Source organism: Mercurialis annua, linkage group LG6 (genome assembly GCF_937616625.2).
Source record: "Mercurialis annua linkage group LG6, ddMerAnnu1.2, whole genome shotgun sequence".
In the NCBI taxonomy this organism is placed as follows: domain Eukaryota; kingdom Viridiplantae; phylum Streptophyta; class Magnoliopsida; order Malpighiales; family Euphorbiaceae; genus Mercurialis; species Mercurialis annua.
The window spans coordinates 1,535,572-1,557,349 of record NC_065575.1 but is presented as its reverse complement, the minus strand read 5'-3'; the positions used below and the strand labels follow the sequence as shown (position 1 = coordinate 1,557,349).

Genomic DNA, 21,778 nt, shown 5'->3' with positions numbered 1-21,778 from the left:
GTCATAATTTTATGATATTTCAGCTTTCACCTTATAAATTAAGGTTAGTGTTACCCCAATATATTTCAATAGAAAAATCTCTCTAGTAATTAATATCCCTATAGAATATATTTTAAATTTATTAATTATTAAATAATATAATTATTAATTATCCGACGTGAAACGGAGTTGGTTCCCTCAATTTTCTATTAATTATTATAATTTTTTTTGATGAATAATTAGTATATTAAAAGCCACAAGAAGTGGCAGAGGACCAACGCATTAAGCTTTCGCACAAGAAGTGACTCACAAAAAAGCACACTAGAGGCTTAGGCAAAGAGCGAAGGAACAAAATCAAAAGTCTGAAAATAAAATACAACAAGGACTTCTAAAAAAGTCCAAACCAGAATAAGGAAAATTCCTATTACAGATTTTATAAAGATAAGCCGCCCGAGTAAAGCAAAGAAAAATCACATCCTCTTTCACCGCATTCTTGCTTTGAAAAACTCGCCCGTTCCTGCTTTTCCAAATTTCCCAAGTAATAAGATAGCCAAGTAATTGTCAAAGACCCCAATAACGACTCAAAGTGACTACGCCTTGCCACCGAAACATGAAATCTGTAAACGAATAAGGAGCAACCCAAACAATGTCTAACATATAATTATTAGAATTATTAATTTATTGAATATTAATTATTAGAGGGTCTACTGTAATATTTTTAGTCAAATAACTTGATGTCAGAATCGAATCTAAAGTTGATTTTAGTAGTATAAATTCTATCTCAATTTAATAAATATTGAATAATTTTTGTATTAATTTTTAATTTTTAAAAAGTTTGTGAATTGACCGATTCAATTGTGTTTTTATTTTAACCATCGAGGTTAACACAAGAATTCTCAAGTTGGATTCTCCATTGAGCGAGCTTGAAAGCTTAAGTTTTATGGTTGAACTGATTTCCAAATATATAGATTAACTGCTATCAATTTGAGATTTTAATTAATATCTTGGACATTATATGTTTAGTACATTTTAGAAATAAAATCTAGATTTAGGAAATTTCATTCAAGAATATTGTCAAAATAATTAAAATTTATTCGATGTATTTGTTACAAATGATATAACAAATTAGATGTCACTACAATTGTTTTTTATACCGATCGTTACTACAAACTTTTTTTTATACAAACCACTGAAATCAAAATTAGAAGTTAAGATTTAAGAAATTAACATAACTTTTTTATAAGGGAAAAGGGTCAGATACACCCCTAACGTTTGCCCTATGGGTCAAGTAGGCCCTCAACGTTTGGAAAGGTGCAAGTAGGCCCCTGACGTTTTGAAAACGTATCACTTTTCCCCTTCACGCTAACTCCGTTTCGTTAACCGTCTCTTTTTGCCAGCGTGTTAACCTCGCTGCTGACATGGACTAACCCCTCTGGCCAAACGTCTGCTGACGTGGATCGAACCCCTTAAATCATCCCCAAAATAAATCACTTAACTTCTTCTTCTTCATTTTCCCCCAAATCTAAACCTAAATTCAGTTTTTCTTCTTATTTCACAAACAGAAAAAATGGTTTACTCAACTTCATCATCGTCCATCAGGAATCGGCAAAGAACTGACGAAGAGGTGTACGAATACGATGGTGGTGACCGGTACTGTAGATGCTATTCAAACCCAATTGCTCGAGTTTATACTTCATGGACTGAAAAAAATCCTGGGCGAAGGTTCTATGGATGTCGAAGTTATAAGGTATAGGTATTTCCACTTTGTTTTGGGTTTGTTTGTTTATTCTTGAATTGCAGCTACTGAATTTAGGGTTTTTAATTTTTGTTAGAGAGGTGGTGGCTGTGATTTTTTCGAGTGGTTTGAGGAGCCTATGAGTGATAGAGCCAAAACTGTAATCAACGGTCTCATTCCCCGAAGGTCTGAAGAAGCTATCATGAATAATAATTTTTATACTTGGAGTGATGAAGTTGACTCACTGGCGAATGAAATCAGGAGTTTGAAGATTGCAGAGGAAAGAAAAAATGTTGAGGTGATTTCTGCAAGGAAGAAAATGAAGATTGCATACACTATTGCTGCTATCTCATGGTTGGTTGTTGTATGTATGGTTATGTAATGATGGCTATATAACAGATTTCTCTAAGTTTAGGATTAGTAAGTTTATGAATAATTTGTAAGTTTGAGACAATGGCTGTAATGTTATTATCAGTTTATGAGCAATATGAGCAATATGAGCAATTTATGATCCAATTAATAGTTTATGATACATTGTTTTAGTGCAATTTATGATGCACTAAGTCAAACTCATTCCATTCAAAACTGTAAATAACAAAAACTTGCATAAAAACTAAACTACTGTAAATAACAAAAACTGTCTGTAACAAAATATAACTAAAACTTCCAACAACTAAAACTTGCATTAACAAAATATAACTTATGGCAATGTTTAAAGCCATTACAAGTTCATCATGAACATCCAAAAAACAGTAACATGATCTAAGCACCAACTTAGGCAATGTTTAAAGCTGTGCTGGCAAAAAAATTTCCTAAGGAACTGCTAGGCAACCAAACCAGGCATTGTTTAAAGCCATGAATACTAAAACAACTCCTAAGGAAATTTCAAAAACAAAATTATGCACTAAATGTACAAGCATAAACCACTAGTCTTTTTTTCCCCTCTTCCTTGTATTCATTGCAACAGCATCATTCTTTTGTCTTTCTAACTGTGATCTAGTGACTGCAGCAAGTCCTTTCCACTTTAACCCCCCTCTTGGCTTGAAAGGGAGATTCTCTGGATACTTAACATCAGATCCACTTCCCTTGAAACCAATTTTTCTTGAAGCTTCACTGTCATTGCTACTGGACTTCAACCTTGACACTCTATCCTTTATTATGTCAGTCTCATTTGGTATGGAGAATCTGACATTTGGATCAGCAGCCATTGAACTCCCAGCAGCAATATGTTGTTCCCCTAACATACCAGGCTGTTAAGAAAGTTAAACATTACACATTACAACATTGTCACACCATACAGAATATCAAACATAGAACAAAGTACAAATATCAAATAACTTACATGTAAAATGGTGTCCCCTGAAACTGGATCATAACTGATTCCAGCTCCAACCTTAGGCCTTCTGAAATTATAACTTCTCCTGCTAGGTTGACTTGATTGGGTAGGTTGACTGGATTGAGTTGGATGAGATGCTTGAGTGAGCTGTGAAGCTTGAGACAATGGTTCAGGAGATTGGGCTTCAGGAGACATAGGCTCAGCATTGTCGGTTTCAGGAGACAGAGGTTCAGCATAGGAACTTGCTGTTTGAGACTGCTGCAATCCTGCCTGTGATGTTTGTCCTTGTTTCCCCTACAATAAAATAAGCAATATGTTATGATCATACATTACTGAACCACCAATAAAGAACTTATTACAAAAACAACCTTAGTAGTACCTTTTTTTTGCATGAGGCTTTGTTATGTCCTGCTTCTTGACAATGTCTGCATCTCTGCTTCTGCCCCTTTCTTGCCAGTTTCCCACTCCCAGATGTTGGATTTGGCTCATTAACATTTCTGATGCGCTTCTTCCTTGGTCTACCAGGCTGTTTTTTCACTTCTGGTGCATCCATAGGCAGGTATTGATCACATTTCATGAACTTTTTCCCAGGCACTGGTTGAATGGTGAAACTGTAGGTAGCATCATATTGGGCCCTATGGTAGTACCCTGAGATGTGATCCAGAGGCTCCATGCCTAGATGTGTGATTGCACAAATTGCATGTGGGCATGGAATGCCAGACACATCCCAAACCCTACAAGTGCATAACTTCTTATCTATGAAGACTGTATGCTTGTCATCACCTTCCCCAATCTCAAACCCATGATCACCATTCCAGACTGCCTTGCATCCTAAAGACATGTCTTTATAGTCATGGAACTTTTGCATACTTGCAGGACTCCAGTCATTGAACCATGTACTGCTCTGACTCTTCTTACTAGCTATTCTCTCCATAACCTTAATTCTGATATCCTCAAGCATGCTCACTATAGGTTTGTACCTTGCTTCCTTTATCCATGAGTTGAAACACTCAGTGATGTTGTTGTCTACCATCATTGATTTGGATCTATTGCTAAAGAATGCTCTGCTCCAGTTGTGTGGGGGGTACCAAACCAGATCTTCTGCAGCTTTCTTGCTTGTTTCCCCAATCTTCTTCAAATTATCAATGAATTCTTCTTCATAAGTACTCCATGCACATATCCAAAACTGTTTTTGCAAGTGTCCTCCACCCCATTTCTTGGACCAGTTAGCCCAAATGTGCCTAGCACACCACCTATGTTCAGCACCTGGAAGAATTTCTTTAACAGCTTTAATCAATCCCTGCATAAGACACAACAATCACACATCATAACTCATTGACAGTTTCACATAATAGTACTAAAAAAGTTAGAAAAAACCAACCTTTTGCATATCAGAAATAAGGGTAATTGATGACCCATCTCTTAGTTGTAATTCCTTAGTCAGCATTTGCAAAAACCACCTCCAGTTGCTTGTGTTTTCAGTGTCTATAACTCCCCATGCAATTGGGTACATCTGTTCATCAGCATCTTTTCCAATGGCTGCCAGTAATTGACCCTTGCAATTACTCTTTAAAAAACAGCCATCTAACCCAATAATGGGCCTACACCCATGATTCCACCCCTGTTTACATGCATCAAAGCATATAAACATGCGCTTAAAAACTCTCTTTCCAGCCTTCAAACTCCTCCTGCATACTTGTATTTCTGCTGCTGTCCCAGGATTTAATCTTTTCAAGGCAGCTGCATAAGCTTCCAAATACTGAAACTCCTTCACAAAACTGCCCTCTAACTCCTGCTTTATCATCCTCTTGGCCCTCTTACACATTATTTCTGAAACACTAACCTTAAGTTGCATCTCAACAATGTTCCTCAGTTCCTTAACCTTAGTTTCAGGGTTTTTACAAATTAGAGGTCTGAAGTGGTTTGCTAAATATTTAGCTGTAATACCCCAAAATATTTAATTATTTAATTGGACCACGTGTCCATTTTGGATTTGCCAGAGTGGCAAAATCGGAAAGTTTTCCGATAAATAAGTTTTAGTAGGTTGGTTTTGGAAAATTAATTATGAGAAAATTAAGGTTATATTTCAATTCATAAGTTAGAATTGGAATTAAGAGGAAAAAATGGCAAGAAAAGCCCAAAATAGAGTACAGGGACCAAAGTGGTAATTTAACCACTTCGTGTCGAAAATGGAACTTTTGGATTTTGACGGGAAAGTATTAATATCGGGTTTCGTATTATTTATTGGATATAAATAATACGTATAAGTTATAATAAAAGGATTTATCGATTTAGTTATGGACTAAATCGTATAAAAGAAAAGTTTAAACGATAAATGGTAAGAAACAAAAAGGACAAGGACTAAAATGGCACTTTAGCCAAATGATATAAGAAAGAAAGATATGAATCAGAGAGGGAGCAGAAGGATCGAGAGAAATGGAGGAAAATATCGACGATACCGTCGTTTCGCCGCCGTTTCGCCGTTCGACGTCCGATTCAAGTGATTTTCGCGGCGATTTCTTCAGAATCGAATCCTCTATCGATCCTAAGCCTCGTTTCAAGGTAAATTTCAAGAAATTTGGTTGAAAAGTGATATTAAAGGGCTGTTTTGTATTAGGATTGAGTATTGGTTTGAATTCGACGTTTTTGAAGTTATTATAGCGTTTTAATGAAAACCGAGATGCGGGTTTCGTATAGTTGGATGTATAGCACGTCGGGATAACTGAAAAGCCCCGGAAAACGACTTTCCGGAGGGCTGTCATGAGTGTGCGTTCGCACACATTGAGTGTGCGTTCGCACACTCCCTAAGTTTTAGGGTGTGCGTTCGCACACTCACTGTGTGCGTTCGCACACTACCCTAAACTTGGCAGATTCAAAATCCCAACGGTCAGTTTATAGATTTGCCTCTTAGGAACGCGTCTGTCAAATTTCAGCTCGATCCGACGGTTCAATTGGGAGAGATCGTCGTTTTACTAAACAGTGTCAGTGTGCAGGCAGCACCTGCGCACTGTCCTGAAAACTCCTTAAAACTTCATCGAAATGAAACTAAACCTTAAAACTTAAAAGCATTATACGTATAGGAATACGAGATTCACGTCTAATCATTAAACATTAATTATTTATCAGACGTGTCAGAGCAGAGAGGTCAGTAGACGTTGGATAGCAAGGGCATATCATTTCATCGACCATATTTGTGATTGGATTGCGGTCACTGTGAGTTGCTCTTTACTTTCGTGTATTATACATATAAAGTTATTTTATATTGATATATATACTGTTTTTACGCATCGCATGTTAGATGATTTGATTAAATATTATATGTTTCTATCAAATGTATATACGAGAACTAGTATGCGATCCGAAGAAACTAGCTACCTATTGGGTGTCAATAGGCTGTGTGATCACCAGTATCGAGTCAGTCTAGCATGTTTGCATTGAGAAATGACTTGACACAGCTTGGAGCTGTTGATGAATATGATATTTACGATTGGGTTATGATTTCGATACGCAGAGTGAACTCGGCTACGGTGTAGCCTGGAAGTCCCCGTATCGAGTGGCTGGGCCACCAGCGAGTTGGACTCGCAATTGATATTTACGATTGGATTGAATGATATATGATTATTCGAGAGATGTGTCGCATGCTAGGATATTAGTTTCTCACGGATCAAATACATGTTTATATGTTTTATATTATTGTTTTATTGAGATGCGATGCTATGTTTTTATAATAATACCGTTAGTAAACTGCGAACTCACTCAGTATTTTCCCAAATACTGACCCCTCACCTTTGATGTTTTCAGGTACTTAGTATGTGGACCTAGCTAGAGGCCAATTTTGAAGTCCAGAAGTCAGTTGTATATGTTTAGTATCTGACTTCTGTGAATGCTGCAGTAGTGGTCCCGCGTTGACAGAGTCGTAGCCTAGACAGCAGTACACATTGAGTGTACATATTACTTGCTGTCCAGTTTAGATGTTTTGTAGGCTACGTGCTTTATATGTTGTGCACGGCACTAGGTGCCAGTGATATGTTGGATACACTAACTGAGGAACATAGTACCGCGAGGCCAGTTCGTACGAGGTACGGTAACCAGAGCCCGCGAGGATAACAGAACAGTTAGTGTGAATGTGTGTGTATACATGTTATGTATACTTGCTTCTGTTGCTTTATGTTATTTGTTTATTATTTGCGAAAAATTAATAGTGATTTAAGGCTTGCTACGGGTTCCGGAGCTACCACTCCCGTTCCCTAGCGCCGGTCGCGGCTCAATAATTTGGGTCGTGACATTAGCTGAGACAATAGGGTTCTTAAAGGTCCTATAGCATTTGTGTTCTAAGTGTAAGGTTCTCAGAGTCAATCCTGGATGGTCTGAATCTTTGGACATGAACACAAGAAATTTACATCCCTTGTCTGTCACACATTTGGCCCTGACACGTCCTGGTTCATTAGGATGGATTTTTAACTTCCTACCCACAGCAACTGCATAATTAGCTATAGCTTGTCTGGCTTCTTTTGCATCTGCAAATGCCATCCCTAAGATGAAGTGTGTACTGCCATCTGACTCATTATAATTAACCCTCTCAGTAGGCACCTCTGCAAAATCACTATCACTGTCTTCATCTTCCTCATCAACACCTTCTTCTTCATCACTACTAGAGCTGCTACTACTTCCATTATCAGGTACAACCTCATCATGCTGCCCAACACTCACACCCTCAGTTCCACTCACAGCCTCACCCACTACCTCATCCTGCTCTCCAACACTCACACCCTCAGTTCTACTCACAGGATCACCCAGGACCTCATCCTCCTCCCTAACACAGCCACCCTCAGAAGGGTCAATCACAGGATCAGGTAAGACCTCATCCTCCTCCCCAACACAGCCAACCTCAGAGGGCTCACTCACAGGATCAGGTAGGACCTCATCCTCTTGCCCACTCACATTTTCAATAAACCTATCACCAAGTCTAGCAGTTCCTTGTACAGCTATAGGCAATGGACTATTTCCAATTACAGGATCATTCTCATCCTTACTAGCATAGATGATAATGTCAGTCTTCCATGAAACCCTATGTATGTGGTTCAGTATTGTTCTAATGGACTCATCATTTTCCACTATCATCAAGCCATTACTTAAAGTTCTCCCAGGCTGTAAAAAAAATATTTTAAAAACACTAGGGTAGTCCAATTCAGTAATGTACTTTCTCCTAATTTGGTCCACACTTAGGTAGTCTGAGTCAAAATTAAATTTCATATCTACTTCTCCACCCACATAATCCAAATAAGGTTCAGCAACCCAGGTCCCACCATAGTTAAAATAAACATCAATTGATTCACCCATGTCTGCCACAAACATATACAAACAACATAAAAAAACAAGTATAAGCACAGCAACCAACTTTAATGTCTCAACAACCAAGAAAGCAATAAACATATACAAAACAATTTTACACATTCTCGTGTCTGGACCACAAACAGTAACAAACTATAAACAATTCTACTTAAAGCAAACAGTTTTCAAAAACAAAATTGCAGTTAACAAATCTTACATCTACACCATGCTTAACCATTTTTCGAGAACCCACCCACTAAATCTTACAAAATACAAGGGGAAAAGAAAAACCTGTAGATTACGAAGCGCTTCCCTCGCAGTTAAAGCAGCCTTTGATTTTTAGAGTTATGAGTCTTCGATTTAGGTTTTCCTGCGACTGTGGTGAAGAGCCACGGCCACCCTCAGATTTGAAAGTATAGAGTCTTCGATTAATCTCTCCTGCAATGGATAACCCCAATTCGATTTTTCAAGTTCTGACTTCGTTTTTTTTTTATTTTGCGATTTATGTTATATTAGATTTGGAAATTAGGGTTAAGTGATTTATTTTGGGGATGATTTAAGGGGTTCGATCCACGTCAGCAGACGTTTGGCCAGAGGGGTTAGTCCATGTCAGCAGCGAGGTTAACACGCTGGCAAAAAGAGACGGTTAACGAAACGGAGTTAGCGTGAAGGGGAAAAGTGATACGTTTTCAAAACGTCAGGGGCCTACTTGCACCTTTCCAAACGTTGAGGGCCTACTTGACCCATAGGGCAAACGTTAGGGGTGTATCTGACCCTTTTCCCTTTTTATAATGATAAAATGTTAAAAAATAATTGAGCCGAAGAATTAAACTGAATCTTCGGCCAACATTATTACTTAGCATATATTTCTGATGAAATATATTTTCAATCCTGTTCATGAACAGAAACAGTGCTTATGAACAACATACTCTATATTGTTAATTGGTCAATTGTAGGCGGCATTGTTACAAAAAAATTAATTTTTATTTATCTTATCTTTTTGGGCAAACATAATACTACAACTTTGACAGCCAATAACATAATACAAAAAAAGTTTTGATATTTATGTAAGGGTTAATTACAAATTAATATACAAACTTTAGCCCAATTTGTAATTATAACACGAACTTTAAAACTTGGCAAATTGGTACACCGATTTTTATTTTTTGGCGAATTGATACACCGAACTGAAAAACACTAACGTGAACATTGTCATATACAGCCACGTGTTGTTGTATGATTGGTCGGTGTACTAATTTGCCAAAAAATGAAAGTTGGTGTATTAAATCGCCAAGTTTTAAAGTTTGTGTTGTAATTGCAAATTAGGGTAAATTTCGTGTATTAATTTGCAATTAATCCTTTATGTAATAAGACTTATCTTATTAATTGTCTAACAAAATTCAGCCTTAACTAATATATATTAATATGTATATTCAATTAAACTCGTTTTTTGCAAATCATATATCTGCAGTGTTTTTTTAGTATTTTATTTTATTTTGATATGTTAACTTTCACTAGAATTGCTGCCATAGTTGATGGCACGGGCGCCTAAAGCTCTCATCACCACTTCAACAATCTTCGCATCATTACTCACAATCATTTTCGTTCTCTCTTTGAAAGAAAGGATGCTTTGTTCTCTTAGAAGAGAAAACATAATTTTTCTCAAAAATATCTTCTTTACCTCTTTAATAAGTTATAATAATTCTATCCGCTCAAGTATTGATTGTAGTATTCGTTATTAGTAATTCATAATTAGTTTGCACCAACATTTCATGTAAAAGGTATTATTAACAAAATCAATGACCATATTAAAATATAAAAGAAAGGAAAAAAAACCTACGAGATAATTAAAAGTAAAATAATGTTGCCAGAACAATAATAAAAAACAATCGATAATATTTATGCATCCGAATACATCTACAATTACAATATAAATATATAAAGTAAGACCATGAGTAATGCATTTATTTTAATTAATAGTTCTTTTTTTTTTTTACACATTTGTAATAAGATGACATTTTAGTATTTTACTATGCAAGACAAAATAAATAGTGTGAATAGCAATACAAAATTTGTGAATTGCCATGCTATTATTATTATTATCCTTTGTTTAATTACTCATGCATTCTCTACTCTACTGAAGACCTTAACATTTAATGGATCACACTCAAAAAACTCAATCATATACCGTTTATTTCACTCATCCTCATTTGGGATCAACGCTCGTGATCAATCAGTACACAAAGGAAAATTACTGCACACCCACTTGATCATTAATGGCTTGACTTCTTCAAAACATTTTGCCGCGAAATTCATCTCGTTATACGTTGAAACTAAACAGATATTTATGCTCGTAAGGTGTTCGACAATATTCCCGAACCAAACATCTATCGATGGATCGTCCTTGTTGGAGCTTACCCCCGACATGGATGTTATCAGGAAGCGTTGATGGTCTTTTATGAAATGCAAAACGAGAGATTAAAACCTAACAAGTATGTTATTCCAAGTGTTCTTAAAGCTTGTGGTCATGTGTTCGATATCTGAATCGGAACGATTTACATGCTCTGATTTTTAAACATTCGTTTGAAGGTGATGTTGTTGTTAACACTGCATTAATTAATATGTACGCAAGATGCAGACAAGTTGAGAATGCAAGAGAAGTGTTTGATGCGATGGAAATAAAAGACTTGGTGGCATTGAATGCTATGGTTTTAGGCTATGCTCAACATGGTTTTGCACAGGAAGAATTTTATTTGGTGGAGCGAATCCGAGATATTAAGCCGGATTTAGTAACTTGGAATATCTTGATTTCAGGATTTGCACAATGTGGTGACAAAGTAATGGTTCAAAATTGGTTTAATTTGATTTCCAATAATGGCGAAAAACCTAATGTAATTTCTTGGGCTTCAGGTATTTTAGGGTTTGCATGAGGGTACAAACTATTATGATGAGGGTACAAATGTAATTATACATTGACAACAAAAGATTATTTAACAAACAACAATAATGATAGTTAACACAAAACAAATAGTAGGATATAACCATCATCTGTTAACTATGATCAAATCAATAATATATATAAAACAAAAATTGAAGCGTTATCCTATTTAAAATTATAAAAAAGCACTTGTAAATCCATCAATTCCAAAAAAATTGTCCACTGAATATAAGATCTTCTAATTCCTCTCCAGTTTCAACTTATTCATATTTATATTTATTTTAGTATTCTAGATGTAAAGTTACACAACAAGCAATTAATATCATTATCATCCTCCTCATTTAAGAAATCTTTAAAGGGAGCTCTAATGAAAAAACAATACAATCATCCACCACGAGTAACTCATCAAGACATTCCCAATCAAGAACGTTTGATATAAAATCTTCCTCTACATTCAGCGGCAGAACCATGATTTTGTTCAAGTCCGGGTTAAAAGACATGTAGATAATGGACAGAATATTTTAAAAAGCTCATCTTTAGTTTCATTTAATTATACTATGAACTTGTGAAATCGTTAATTTTATCCAAATCTCTATTTTCACTTTCGATTCTACCAGTTTTTTTTAATTGGTCTCTTTTTCACTCGAAAGAGATTCAAAAGACCTTTATAAATAACTTATTTGAACTCTTTTCTACTCGAAAAATTCAAAGTAAATGACTTATTTAAATTTCTTTTTAAAAGGAAAAAAAGACCAAATTAATACTTATTGGTACAATTGAAAATGAAAGGTGCATATTTGGACAAAATTAACGATTTTCCACTATTAATATATAATTGAAAAAAAACTAAAGGTAAGTGTTTTTATGATATTTTGCCAAAATAATAATAATACAATTTACAAAAAATTTATGTTAATAAAAAATAATAGCAAAAATCTGATATCCTTCTATATCAATCTCGATAACCACGGGGTAATTATATCCTTCGGGTCTATATACATACCTTGAAAATGTTGTAAATTTAATTAACCAATAAATAATGGAATAAATAATATACTTTTTTTTTCTACCAAAACAAAATCATTTATAAAAAAATTAAAAAACAAATTATGTTGAAATCTCTAAAATATATCATAATTAAAGTTTATTTAATGGTTCTTCAGTTTCAATTCTGTTAACTCTTAGACCTCTCCGTCAATTTCGGCACTTACTTTTAAATAATTTGGTACCCCACATTTAATTTTGTGAACGAGTTGGTCCATCATTTTTAATTTTATTAAACGATTTGCTAAACTCACTTTTAAACGACTTGGTACGTCAGTTTCAATTTTGTTAAACGATTTGATCCTCCAAATTAACAGAAGGATCTCCTAGTTAACAGAATCAAAATTGAAGAACCATTAAATAGACTTTTAAAATAAAAAATAAAAAACTGTTAATTATAGTATACCTCAGAAATCTCAGTATAGTTTGTTCAAAAATAAAATCATTTATTAAAAAATAAAATCAAATACCACAAACTTAAAATCAATTATTAATAATATAAGATCAATTATTAATAAAATGAAATAATAACTATTAAAAAATTACTTATACCCTTTATGACCAAATCAATTTAAATATATTAAAAATAATAAAATACTCATTATGTATATATATGATAATGATAATGAAAGGGAGAAAAATTTATTCAAATTGGAGGTGTTTGAGTTTAGGAAAAAAGTTGAATTAGAAAGATGAGAGAGAATATATATATGTGAAAATTTTGTATTTTTAAATTAAACATTATTGATAAATGATAATTGGAAAAATTAATAGAACATTATTTATTTAAAAAACATTTGGATAATTTAGATATAGAAAGATAAGTTAGAATTTTGTGCCTGGCCTTAATGAACATTATTTATATAGAAGAAATGGACTGCTACTCATAAAAGAGAAACATTCCCGTATAATCATTTTGAGAGGCCTAAGGGGCCAAAATTTGGATTAAAAAGTTTAGCCTTTAGATTACTCTTTTTTTTTTTTAAAGAGAGAAATCTCTGACAGTCCGAGCTAAAACTAAAAATAGAATTGCCGCTGCTCTCGATTCCACAACGCATACACTATGTCGCACCAGACTTTTTTGATTTTCCGAAGGCAGCTCAGATTCTAATTTACACAAGTTGCCACTGTCTATATTAATTGCATTTGTATTTAACCCCGTATTACATTTTGTGTCCTCTTGCAATTGTATTTCTTCTAATTCGGTACATATTTTAACTACATTCTTTTCAAAACTTTATCCCTCGTCATAATAGTTTGTACCCTCATATCGATATTTTGTCTTTTATCCTTTTAACATGTAATAGTAATTTTATTCGCTCTAGTATTTATCATGAGTAATTAATTTACACCAATATTTCAGAGCTTCGTATTAAACCTAATATTTATAAAGTCAGTGAAGAAAATAAAAGAACAATCAAACTAGTCGTCGAGAGCCCTTTTCTAATTCCGTATATTAATATGACTTTTTTGAAATAAATTTGTACTAAGTTGTGCAGTTTAGTATGGAAGATAAAATAAAAGGCGTGAATGCCTTTAAATTAGTTACAACCCAAAATTGGTGACTTATCATCTATAATTACCCATGCATTTCCTATTGAGGAGCCTTACATTTAATGGACCCCACTCAAACAACTCCATCATACACTTTCCTCCCCCGTAACGGATACGCTGATCAGCATCCTTATTTCCTTCTCCAGCAGTCTGCCATGAAACACAATAAAATATACAAAACTGTAAAATTAAATTACGGATGTTGCGAGTTTTCTATGAGTTATACTGCTACGATTTCTTCATCGCCGGAACTCTCATCCTCGTCATTCTAAAATTAAGTGAAGAACGCCGATATTAATCACTTAAAAAAATGCTTACCTCTGAAATAATAGTACTCTCTTTACCGTCATCTACGTACACGTCGTCTAGTTCTAATTTCTAAACGCAAAAACAATTAAAGAAAACCTCATTTAGGAATTTTCATTCAAAAAATATAGCCATAATAATCGAATTTTATTTGATGAATTTTTTAGAAGTGATGTGATAAAAAAGATTTCTTGCAAAGTTTTGAACACTAAAAAGATTTCTTGCAAACTTTGAATTTCTATGCAAAGTTTTGAACACTAAAAAGATTTCTTGAAATAGTATATCTTTGTATTGAACAACATACTTTATCTTTTGTTGATTAGTCAATATTATCAAAAATGTAACTCTTTGAATAATTATTTCTCATTTCTTTATAATTTGTAATTAGTTTACTCCAATTTCTTAAATAGTATAATATAATATAATATAATATGCCGTTTAGATAATTTTAGGAGTTAATCATATAATCTAATAAATTATATAACATGAATCTATATATAGCAAATGTAGTTAACATAAGAAAAGTTTGGATTTGCTAGCATAGGAAAATGCGTTTAATATAAGTTAAAATATAAAATTTGTGATTTATTTTTCTTGATGTTATACTATATCATTACAAATACACCCTAAAACAATAATCATACACTTCTCATTTCAATTATCATCACTAGTATAATGTGAACTTTTAAGCATTATTATTGCCGCGGTCATTTATAGACTTAAGCTTAGATTATTTTTACATACGGTGTTAATAATAATCGCACATTACTTAATAGAACAAATATAAATAATTTTCACCAATTTATAATTAATTACTCCCGCTAATATTTCTAATATACGGTCTCTACATTATTTTCTCTTTCCCACCATCCTTTCTAACTTTCGATTTATAGTCCTAAGTCCGTTTTTGCAGGGTACAACTGATGGATCAAGTTGGACAAAAGCACAATCATACACTTGTTCTTTCAATTATACTCACTTAAATATTATGAAGCCCTAAACATTATTTTCATGATAATCAACATACTCAAGTTTAGATTAATTTTCACATACGGTCCCTATATTATTACTTTTCTTGTTCACCATCCTTCCCATCTTTTAATTCAGTCCTAAACTCTTTTAGTTTTGTTTGTAATTCATATACATTTAAGTTTATTTAATTTTTATGTATAATAAGTGATGTGATGCTAATATGTACACATTTTGAAGTCATTATAAGTGATGTGATGCTGGAGTTATATATACACAACTTAAAGAAAAATCAGTTTTAATAAGATTCAAATTTTGTATCTTTTTGCTGTAATAATTGTAATAACATTAATTAGTTGCAATTGTATTAACATTATTTGCATCTCATTAATCTCTCCCTAATGTTTTTTTCTTCTATTGAAGTCTTTTTATTTTAATGCATAATCAAGAAAACTTTTCAATTTTAATTACAAATTACTTACACTGTTGTTACAAAAATTTATATATATTATCTTTTAGGACAAACACAATACTACAACATTGACAACCAATAACATAATACAAATAAGTTTTGATAGTTATGTAACGAGACTCATTCTTATTAATTGTCTAACAAAATTCAAAAACCTTAATTAATAAAGGCGTATCAATTCAGCTAAGCGTTATACTTTCAAACAAAATTGTTTGTGTTTAGATTATGGATTATAGAAATCACCAAGTTCAATCTCTGTAAAGCATACTTTCACTATATTTTTTTAATATTTTATTTTATTTTGGTGTGACAAATTTCAAAAGGAAACTACAACCATGATTGATGGCTGAGGTGCCAGAGTCCATAAAACGTTTCTACTCTCGAAACACTAACCCTAAACACCACTCCAACAATTTTTATATTTTTTTAATAATAATGCATTTTCTTGTCCTGAAAGGATGCTTTGATTTCTTGGAAGGAAAATCCATTTTTTTTTCAAAAATACCCTTTTTACCTCTTTAACATGTTTTAATAATTCTATCCGCTCCAAAGTTAGTTTTAGTATTCGTTTTTAGTAATTCGTAATTACTTTGCACCAACATTTCAAATAAAAATTATAATCAATAAAATTAGTGACCATATTAAATTATAAAAAAAAGGAAAAAAAACATACGAAATAATTGAAAGTAAAAAAATGTTGCCAGAAGAATAATCGAAAACAATCGATTATTCTGCATCCGAATACATCTACGATTACTTTTTTTTTAAAATATCTATATAACTAGTATAAAGATGAATCCAAAACACTGTTCATTAAGGGTTCATTTTACTAAAACCCCAAGACTTTTGAAATAATAACAAACTAACCACTATAGACAGAATAATTTCAATGTCCATTTTGGTATGTTCCTTATAGTTCTCTATTAAATGCCCAACACTTCCTTACTTTATTACCAAAACACCAACTATTGCTAAATATCAAAAGCCAATTTTGATAATTTAATTACAACAAAACCATCCGAGTTGCATATTTATGCACACAGATGGGGTCCACGGACCCCACTCTTCTTTTTATAATCTATTTTTAAAATAATAATTTTATTTATATATGTGAAATATAATAAAAATACAATCCTTTAAGTCCTAATTACTTCCTACATTGGTCCAAATCTAAAACTAATCACATTTTCACAAAAAATATAAATTTGATATTAATTTTAATGATAACAATAGTAAATTATAAATTTCAGCCAAAAAATTAAAATCATTTTTAAAGTAAAATATTAACTATTTTATTTTTAAAAAGTTCATTAAAATATACTATATATATTTTTATTAGTTTTACTATTAAATTTAAAATGCATGTTTATTCTATTATATATTCTGTTGTATGTTTATTGTATATTTATATTTTATAATATTTTGTATATATATTATAAATTATGCTTATATAAAAGATTTGTTTATATTTGAATCTAAAAATTATCAATTTTTCATTTATCTGTCTCGATATATATTTTTTAAAAAACTAAATAGCCGCATTTAATATAACTTATAATTATCTGATATACCATTATATAGTGCTTAATTAATAGTATAATATATTATCCATATTTTATTCAAAAAAATGTATGCTATCATGTTAGATAAAATATTAAGATTTATATAATCAAACATATAATTTGAATATTAAAACAATAATTTTTTCCTAAACCGTCAATATTTATATAATTTAAATTACTGAATTCCAATTCATATTTTATTAATTTAATCAATTTCGAAGCGAAGCGAGGGTTTTACACTAGTAAATATATAAAGTAAGACCATGAGTAATGCATTTATTTTGGTTAATAATTCTTTATTATTTTTGAATTTTTTATACATTTGCAATAAGATGACATTTTACTATGTAAGACAAAATAAATAGTGTGAATAGCAATACAAAATTTGTGAATTGCCATGCATTCTCTACAGAAGACCTTAACATTTAATGGATCACACTCAAAAAACTCAATCATATACCGTTTATTTCAATCATCTTCATTTGGGATTAACGCTCATGATCAAGCAGCACACAAAGGAAAATTACTGCATGCACACTTGATCATTAACGGCTTAACTCCTTCAAAACATTTTGCCGCCAAACTCATCTCGTTATATATTGAAACTAAACAGTTATGTTATGCTCGTAAGGTGTTCGACAATATTCCTGAACCAAACATCTACCGATGGATCGCCCTTATCGGAGCTTACTCCCGACATGGGTTTTATCAGGAAGCATTAAATGTCTTCTATGAAATGCAAAACGATAGATTAAAACCTAACAAGTATGTAATTCCGAGTGTTCTTAAAGCTTGTGGTCATGTGTTTGATATCCGAATAGGAACGATTTTACATTCGATGAGTTTGAGGCATTCGTTTGAAGGTGATGTTGTTGTGAACACTGCATTAATTGATATGTACGCGAAATGTGGACAAGTTGAGAATGGGAGAAAGGTGTTTGATGGGATGAAAGTGGAAGACTTGGTGGCATTGAATGCGATGGTTTTAGGCTATGCTCAACATGGTTTTGCAAAGGAAGGATTTTATTTGGTCGAGCGAATCCGAGATATTAAGCCGGATTTAGTAACGTGGAATATCTTGATTTCAGGATTTGCACAAGGTGGCGACAGAGTAATGGTTCAGAAGTTGTTTAATTTGATGTCGAAAAATGGTGAAGAGCCTGATGTGATTTCTTGGACTTCAGTTATTTCAGGATTTGTGCAGAGTTTTCATAATGCGCCGGCTTTTGATATGTTTCGACAGATGTTGGAACATGGGTTTCATCCCAATTTTGCAACTATTAGTAGCCTATTGCCTGCCTGTGCGGCAACGGCGAATTTGAGGTTTGGGAGAGAGCTCCATGGATATGCAGTAGTGACCGGAGTTGAAGAAGATGTTTATGTGAGGACTGCTCTTGTTGACATGTATTCCAAATGTTGTCTAATATCTGAAGCAAGGTTGGTGTTTTCTAAAATGCATGAAAGAAATGCAATTACCTGGAATTCGATGATTTTCGGGTACGCGAATCATGGATACTGCGACGAAGCTATTGAGCTTTTCGTTCAGATGGAAAAGACGGAGGGAAAGAAGATCGATCACTTGAGTTTCACAGCTGTTCTCACTGCCTGTAGTCACGGTCAACTGGTGGAACTCGGGCAGCGATTATTTCGTTTGATGCAGGAGAAGTACAAGATTGTTCCGAGATTGGAGCATTACGCGTGTATGATTGATCTTCTTGGTAGAGCAGGAAAACTATCCGAGGCGTATGGTATGATTAAGACGATGCCGATAGAGCCTGATTTGTTTGTGTGGGGTGCATTGTTGGGAGCTTGTAGGAAACATGGAGAAATAGATCTTGCTGAGATTGCAGCTAGGCATTTGGCTCAGCTTGAGCCTAAGAATACTGCAAATCATATGCTTTTGTCAAATTTGTATGCAGATGTTGGCAGTTGGGATAGTGCTGCAAAGTTTAGAAAGAGAAAAAGGTCTAAATTATTTTCAGCGTGCAGTTGGATAGAGGCTGTTTGATAAGTTTTTGAAGAAATGGTGCTTAGAGATGCGAGTGTGACCATTCAATTTGAACCACAAGGAACGATTATTCAAGTCGGAATCATCCTGAACCAATCGTATAGAGGATCCCTATTTCGGTGTCTGAGCGCTTTAACAGAACTTCAAAAAAAAAATATGTGGCTTGGTTTTGACTCTCAAGCTCAGCCTCATGGTTAGAGGATTCCTCACTTCTTTCTCTTACTCAAAACCGTGACATTACAAATTCCAGTCGCATATCTAATTATTCTTTACACTTCAAACCGAATCAAACCAAACTGAATATTTTATTAGAACCTAACTGAATGTATAAAGATCTAAATTATTTCTAATCAAACCAAGCTGAACTTGTAGGTTTAATTAGTTTTTTATTTCATATTTTTAGTCCGACTTGTACTCAAAGTTAATTAAAGTTTATTGGGGAAACTCAAAGTTAATTGAAGTTTCTTTTTAAATTGATGCAACTTCCCTCAAATCTGGTTTCCTGATAAATAATAATTACTGCAAAATTGTATCATTAATTTTTTTGATCCCTCGAACATGTCTCTTATTTAGTTGCTTGTAGACACAAATGAGATTGACTATGACTTGGTGAAAGCATCAAACTAAAAGTATTCAAAATTCTTATAAAATCGATTTGATTCAGCTTTGAAGGTTTAAAAATCAAATCAAAATTTCAGTTCGGTTTGAACTGAATACAGACCTTGTTGCAATGACCAAAAATGGGAGACAACGAATATAAAAAAAACTCTTCACTTCTACCATCCAAAATTAGAAGATACCTCAATGGCAGGGTCTCTGCTATCTAAAACAAGGTCTTATATGTATAATAACATTGTCACAGGACTTTCTTTCGTCAAATATTGCTTAACAAAGTAAATATAGTTGTCTTTACTTGTGAAATTGGGGTGTGTTCCTAACCGAACCGACCTAAAAACCGAACACAAAGAGATATTTGATGTTATCTGAGTCAGAGTATCTCAATGTTTTGCAGTATCCGGTGTACACCAATTCAGACCTACCGGCGGTTCCATCCATTGAGGCATCAGATCCTGTGCCAACGATCCAATCATCTGACTCCCAGCCAACTACTACTCTGGAGGGAGATACGGACACTCAGACACGAGAGCCGGGGCCACCTCGTCTTCTTCACATCCTTACTCCAGAAATACAGCAGAAATACCAACATCTGAATAGAGACTCAATTCTGACCTTGGATGAACAAGTGGAATTAGCGGTGGATCTCATTAATGCCACCAGTAATACCACGTTTCCATATAACTACACAATGTCGCAAGAAGAAAAGGAAGAGCTAAGAACCTTGCTAACGGAGGTGAATACTCAAAATGGCTCAAGTGATGCTTCCCAAGGCAATACAAGCAACACTCGCAACACTACTGAATCAATGGAGGGAGAACACACTCCTCCAAGTGACAGAGGATGGAAGAGAAGAGCGCGGTTGACTGGAACTCCACCTATATATGTGGCAGCAACAAACCCAGAACCACCAAGTGGGATGGAAGGGAAACGTAAACAACCTTTGTCTGGATTTGATCTCAATGTCTCTCACAGCCCACCTCGAAGAATGTTTAGAGGTGGAAGCCAAACAAACTGGGTCCAGAGAACTGAGGAAGAAGTGAAGGATGCAGACAGTGACACTGAACATGGGGAGGAAATAATTCTGAGGGTGAAGGAGGCCGACCCGGATGGGCCTCCGCAAGGGAAATGAGAGCGATATCCTGGAATTGTCAGGGGTTGGGGAGTTCCCTGACAATTCAACACCTTAAGCATATCTGTAAGGTAAACTCCCCGGAAGTCATATTTCTCATGGAGACAAAAAACCAGGCGAAGAAGGTTTTGAGGGCAACAAAAAACCTGGGATTTCACAATCATTTTTTGGTGGAGCCTAATGGGAGATCCGGAGGTTTGGCAGTCCTGTGGACTGATTTTTGTGACTTATCTGTTCAAGCCTTCAGTGAATACTTTGTTGTATGTTCCATGAATCTCCCTGGAGGATTGAAATGTGATGTAGTCTTTTGCTATCTTAGCCCTGTATTAGCTAGACGTAGGGATCAGTTTAGAGGACTTGAGCTGCTGAAATCAAGTCTAGATCAAGCTTTTGTATTCTGTGGGGATTATAATGATATTATCAGCCCGACTGAAAAATTAGGGGGCCTTCCCTATCTCTCCTCCAACCATACAGATTTTCAGAATCTTCTCTTCAATCTGCACTTAATAGACTTGTCTTTTCTTGGACCACCCTTTACATGGTGTAACCGTAGAAAATTTCCGGATACTATTCAAGAAAGACTAGATAGAGTGTTATGCTCAACTGACTGGATCCAGAAATTTCAGTCAGCCTCAGTTGAACATCTGCAGGATATAGGCTCTGATCACAGACCTTTACTGCTACACTTCAATAGCAAGATGATCAAGCAACCTCCAAGATTTATCTTTGACAGACGATGGCTCAAATTTGCAGAAGTTACAGAAATTGTGCTGCAATGTTGGCAACAGCCCTCGGAT

At 34.0% G+C, this 21,778-nt stretch overlaps 2 protein-coding genes across 2 annotated transcripts; both read left to right on the top strand.

The window, feature by feature from the left end:
• Nucleotides 1–1,250: 1,250 nt before the first annotated feature.
• LOC126686667 (uncharacterized) lies at nucleotides 1,251–2,225 on the top strand. Its single transcript, XM_050380813.2, has 3 exons — nucleotides 1,251–1,726; nucleotides 1,812–2,078; nucleotides 2,190–2,225. Exons 1-3 carry the CDS (start codon nucleotides 1,547–1,549, stop codon nucleotides 2,223–2,225), a joined length of 483 nt encoding a protein of 160 aa, XP_050236770.1. The 5' UTR covers nucleotides 1,251–1,546.
• Nucleotides 2,226–17,623: 15,398 nt separating this feature from the next.
• On the top strand, nucleotides 17,624–19,409 carry LOC126688275 (pentatricopeptide repeat-containing protein At5g59600). Its single transcript, XM_050382911.2, has one exon. It carries the CDS (start codon nucleotides 17,624–17,626, stop codon nucleotides 19,232–19,234), a length of 1,611 nt encoding a protein of 536 aa, XP_050238868.1. The 3' UTR covers nucleotides 19,235–19,409.
• Nucleotides 19,410–21,778: the final 2,369 nt, after the last annotated feature.

Excerpts from the sequence above, each read along its gene's own strand:
- LOC126686667 (XM_050380813.2), top strand. The coding sequence starts at position 1,547 with ATGGTTTACTCAACTTCATCATCGTCCATCAGGAATCGGCAAAGAACT. Across the intron at positions 1,727-1,811 it reads ATGGATGTCGAAGTTATAAG|AGAGGTGGTGGCTGTGATTT; the intron begins GTATAGGTATTT and ends AATTTTTGTTAG. Across the intron at positions 2,079-2,189 it reads CTATCTCATGGTTGGTTGTT|TTTATGAGCAATATGAGCAA; the intron begins GTATGTATGGTT and ends TGTTATTATCAG.
- LOC126688275 (XM_050382911.2), top strand. The coding sequence starts at position 17,624 with ATGCATTCTCTACAGAAGACCTTAACATTTAATGGATCACACTCAAAA.